At 63.4% G+C, this 4,837-nt stretch overlaps 2 protein-coding genes across 2 annotated transcripts in view; both read left to right on the plus strand.

The window, feature by feature from the left end:
• TMC8 (transmembrane channel like 8) overlaps positions 1–631 on the plus strand; it is a 7,469-nt gene extending 6,838 nt beyond the window's left edge. Inside the window, exon 17 of the mRNA XM_015562637.1 lies at positions 81–631. Within this exon, the coding sequence (XP_015418123.1) occupies positions 81–329 (249 nt within the window). The 3' untranslated portion in view covers positions 330–631. The remainder of the gene's footprint in view (positions 1–80) is intronic.
• Positions 632–2,749: 2,118 nt separating this feature from the next.
• The window catches only part of LOC102765552 (chromosome unknown open reading frame, human C17orf99), a 7,597-nt gene continuing 5,509 nt past the window's right edge, over positions 2,750–4,837 (plus strand). Inside the window, exons 1-2 of the mRNA XM_006753432.2 lie at positions 2,750–2,786; positions 3,128–3,160. Coding sequence (XP_006753495.2) covers positions 2,750–2,786; positions 3,128–3,160 — 70 coding nt within the window. The remainder of the gene's footprint in view (positions 2,787–3,127; positions 3,161–4,837) is intronic.

Raw genomic sequence — 4,837 nt, forward strand, 5'->3', positions numbered from 1 at the left:
CAGGGCTGCTCCTGCAGAGCCTGGGCTGCTGCTGGGGGGGCAGTGCCTTTGTAACCAACCCGCCGGTTGCTCCCCCGCAGCAAGTCCAGGAGAAGTGGCACCTGGTGGAGGACCTGTCCCGGCTGCTGCCAGAACTGGGCCTCCGTGACTCGCCGGGGCCCCAATCGCCTCACTCTCCATCTTCGCGCCCGCGGTCTTTCTGCCCTGGATTCCCTTGCCCAGGCTCCCCGGGGCCCAGGTCCCCCAAGGCCCTCAGGTCCCCCAGGCCCTCACCCTCCCACACCGATCCCGCCTGTAGATTCCGCTTCCCCAGCAGCGCGGAGCTGTAGCACCGACCCCCACTCCATCTGGAGCCTCCCCGGCCGCCCTGCAGCCCCACTTCCAACCCAAGAGTCCCCCCTGCCCCACGCTCCTGCTCCTCGGTGACACCCCAAAGCGGGGTTCACACACCCAGGGCAGCAGGAAGAAAACATGGAAACTTGTGTTTACAGTCTGTATTTTTTCTTTTTTTAATCTCTTTGTATAGTTGGTATTTTTATCTTCTTTAAATTTTGTATTTTGTTGGTTGTTGTATGATTACATAATATGTTAGTATGATAACCCATGAATACAGTTTACAAATACACACCCATCGGCAGTGCTCAGACTGTCTACCGCGGAAGCACCATCATAAAATTTGAGGCTCTCCGCCCATGGGGAGGGTCAACCTGGCACAGTTGGAGCAAACCCACAGGGCACACGGCCCAGAACCCTGACACCCGGTTCCTGAGCCAGACCCCCCCGGCAAGGGGCCCAGCGGTCATTGCCCCCCTGACCCCAGGCCTACAGGGCTCACCCGCGTCGGAACAGGGTCTGAAGGCGGCCTCTCCCTAGCGGTTTCTCGCCCCTGCATTCTAAGTGGGCGCACCCCTCCATGAAGGGGGTTCCTCAGGACCCTGCCTGCCATCGGCAGCACCTGGTCGCCCACCCTTTCTGCGTCCCCCAGGGAGCTGACCTTCAGGAATGGTGGGGTGAAGAGGCCCCCCCAGGGCCCAGGCGTTGGGATCCGCCCAAGGCTGGGTTTGTGATTCCCGAGCCTGTCGAAGGTTCCTTTCCGAAGCCGGAGGCTGCAACAGCTCTAAATCCACGGCTCAGCCACGCAGCGACATGCGCTGGGCCCAGCGGCCTAAAGCCCCGGTGACACACCCCACCAGGGCCACTTACCCACAGGGTGACAACGCCTGGTCCACAGACCCCCAGGAGCGAAGGTCAGGAGAAACCCAGGACCTGCTTGCAAAGCCCCCACCTCCACCAGGGTCCCTGCCTGGCTGGGTTCCAGGCCTGGGCAGCGTCTGGGCAGCTCTGACCCGGTGCCCTCAGGCCACAGGCTTCCTGCCGGCTGACTGGCTGCCCCGTCCTCTCACTCACCCAGCGTCACAAGACCATCGGCTGTGGGCACGCGCTGGGCCCTTCCAGGCCGGCAGAGAGCTTGCCAGGGAACAGCGCGGCTCAGGGCAGCCCCAGCCCGGCCCACGCGAAACTGACGCGTCCTCACAAACGTCTCAGGCCAACCTGTGCTTCCCGGCCAGCAGCCTCCGCGTCGCCTGGGAACTTACTAGAAACGCAAACTCTCAGGCCCACGCGGGTCCTGGCTCAGGAGGGCTCTAAGGGCGGCCTGGCCGCGGGGCTCAGTGGTGGAGCGCTGACCTGTGAGCCAGGAGGTCAGGGTTGGGTTCCCGGTCAGGGCACAGGCCCCGGCTGCAGGCTTGAACCCCAGCGGGGCACATGCAGGAGGCAGCCTATCAATGATTCTCTCTCATCATTGATGTTCCTATCTCTCCCTCTGCCTTTCTCTCTAAAATCAATAAATTAAAACAAAACAGAGAGCGAGCTCTAAGGGTGGGGCCCAGTGGGTGAGCCCCTGGGTGAGGGTGGCGCTCACGTGAGAACCGCAGCACAGCACCATGGAGGCCCTTTCCTACCACCTCTGTCCCTCCGGGGAGCACTTCCTGAGAGCAGGCCAGGCACCAGGCAGCCTCCCGGAGCTGGGAGCCGGGAGCTGGGAGCCGTGGGGGAGTCAGTAGCCTGGGCCTCAGCCGCCCTCGGAGTGACTGTGAGGGTTAAATAGCAATTACACAGTGTCCTGGGTCCCGGGTGCCTTGCCCTTCTGAGGAGAGCGGTCCCTCCCCTGTCCGCGCTCAGGGCAGGCTCCAGCCCAGCCCCTGCCCGGCCTCACCCAGCCCAAGGTTACTCAGGGCCGAGCCCAGCATTGGCACCTAACAGGTGCCCGAAGGTGGTCACCAGTGAACCAGGGTGCGATGCCGGAAGTTGTCCCTCCTGCCTGCTTCTCTGATGGGTCCAGCCCACGGGCTCTCCAGCCTGTGTCAGACCCCCCGTGGGGCCTGGGCGGGGCCCCCAGGATCACACCAGGTACACCCCAGTCATCCAGGGTAATCCCCCGCCTCGAAGTCACCAGATTAATCAACTCGAGCCTCACCCTAGGAACAGGCGGACTCCAGGGCTCAGGCCTGGACACCCACCCGCCCAGCAAGCGCAGGGCCACAGCCCAGCAGAGGCGGCGAGTTCCCTGTGGGGTGTGGTGGAGGCTGCTGTGGGGGGCCCAGCCCTGGGGCTGGGGCCCCAGCTCCCAGGGCCTCGGGGTTATCTCCCCAATGCAGGTCCCTCCCAGGGAGCAGCCTGGGAGTCCAGGCGGGAGGAGGCCCCACCAGGGGAGGCTCTCTGAGCTGGGCAGAGGCCCACACCGACAGGCATGAGGCTCCCGCTGCTGTTCTGCTTGGCCGCGCTGGGTGAGCCCCCGGGGACATGTTGGGAGGGGCCCCTGCGCTGAGGTGGGTGTGGGGGGCACAGAGGAGGTGGGACCCGGGTATGGACACCCCGGAAGCACAGGACGCAGATGCAGGGACATGGGCTTGAGTCTCAGACCAGCCCGCACGGCGTGTGTAGCCCAGTCGCTGCTTCTCCATCCGCTTCTCCAGCCCACTATTCAAACGGGCTGATGAGCTCATCGTGGGCTCAGAACAGACTTGATACCCCAGTGCCTCCCTCGGGGCTCAGGAGGAGGCTCCCTGGTGGCCTGCAGCCTCCCCCAAACCACCCTCTCACCCCTCCGCACCTCCCTCTCTCACAGCCACCAGCAGCTTCTCCACGGAGCCAGAGACAGGTGAGCAGCCCAGTAGGCGGGCAGGACAAGGGCCCCACCCAGGGAGGGACTTGGAGGTGGGGAGGGTGCTGCTGGGTGAGAGGGTGCCTGCTGATGGACCATCAGACAATCCTAAAACCTGGCTCCAACCCCTGCAGAGCTCTGGGGGGAGGGGGAGAGAGGAGGAGGCTAGGAAGGGGGCCTCCAGGGGACATGGGGCTGTGTGTGTGTTGGGGGGATCCCTGGGCAGGTGTAGCCCCATCACTCTGCCCTGGGGTGCCATGTATGGAGCAGAAGCCACTCCAGAAGCCTCACAGCTCTGTGGGGTGGGCGTGACCCCAGAGAGGGCACGGGATGGGTGGGGGGTAGGGGGGAGGCGGCGAGCGAAGGGGAAGTCCAGCCCCCGCTCCCAGGTGCAGCAATGGGAGGCTGCCTCCTCTGAGACGCAGTGGGCGGGCTGGGGACCTGGTCTCTGTGCTCTAAGCGGGTGGGTACAGAGCAGGGGGCGGGGAGACCCCGGTCCAGACACCTCCAGTGGTTCTCAACCTTACTGATGCCGCGACCCTTTAATACAGTCCCTCATGTGTGGTGACCCCCAACCATAACATTATTTTCGTTGCTACTTCATAACTGTAACTTTGCTACTGTTATGAATCGTCATGTAACTATCTGGTATGCAGGATGTGTTTTCATTGTTCGCGACCCACAGGTTGAGAACCGCTGTAAGGCTTTGCCTCCACTTTCCCACTCTCCTCCCTCCCCGCCCCTCTCCTGGCTCATGTCTAGCCCTGTGACCCTTAAGGTCAAGGTCAAGGTGGTGGGTCACCTCCCCTGCTGGTTCCCATGGCAGGGAGCTGCTCTTCCATCAGGTCATGGGTCGCTGAGCGGGCATCCGCCTGGGGCCATGCAGGGCAGGTCTCCGGTCTCCGGTCTCCGGTCCGCCCAGCACAGGCAGAAAGGCCATTTCCTCATTTGCTTTAAAAACAAACAGGTTGTGGTGTTTTCGCTAAACGGAGGGCAGAGCTCTGCAGGCCGGGCCTCTGGGGAGTACCTGGCAGGGTGGTCCCTCGCTCAGTCCCCACAAGTCTGCTCACTGAGCTGCTAAGAGACCAACAAGAAAATCATTCATTCATTCATTCGTTCGTTCACTCAGCAAACGCTGGCTGCACCCCTGCTTGGTGCTGGGCCTGCTTTAGGCCCAGAAGGGATGCACGAGGTGCGGAAACAACAGAGCCCTGCCTCGGGGAGCTCACATGCCCGCCGGCTGGGGGACAGGTGTGCTCGGTTGTGATTCTCCCAGAGGAAAGCAAGTGATGGGAGGGAAGGGGGCGCACCTACTGGGAAGTTGGCACTGAGAAGGGGACCCCCCAGCCTTCCAGGCAAAGACATGTAGGGCAGGCCGTGCCTGGAGAAGGGCCTGGTGGCCAGAGTACAGGAAGCAAGGGGGGGGGGCCGCTGGGGAGGTCAGAGGACAGGGGGTCGGGTAGTGGGGGCAGGGAGGCCTGTGGGCGCAGCTGTGAGAGGTTGGATCTGGGGCCTTCGCTGCTGTGTTGAGGAGAGACTGGCGGGGGGCGGGGAGGGATCCAGGGTGCAACCTCGAGGGCACCGGGCTGCTCCCGGGTCCAGAGCTGTGATAACACGGAAGCGGAGGGGTTAAGGCCAGGCCAGCCGACCTGCTGCGGATGGGGCCCGGCAGAG

The sequence above is a fragment of the Myotis davidii genome, unplaced genomic scaffold (assembly GCF_000327345.1).
Source record: "Myotis davidii unplaced genomic scaffold, ASM32734v1 scaffold991, whole genome shotgun sequence".
Taxonomy (NCBI): domain Eukaryota; kingdom Metazoa; phylum Chordata; class Mammalia; order Chiroptera; family Vespertilionidae; genus Myotis; species Myotis davidii.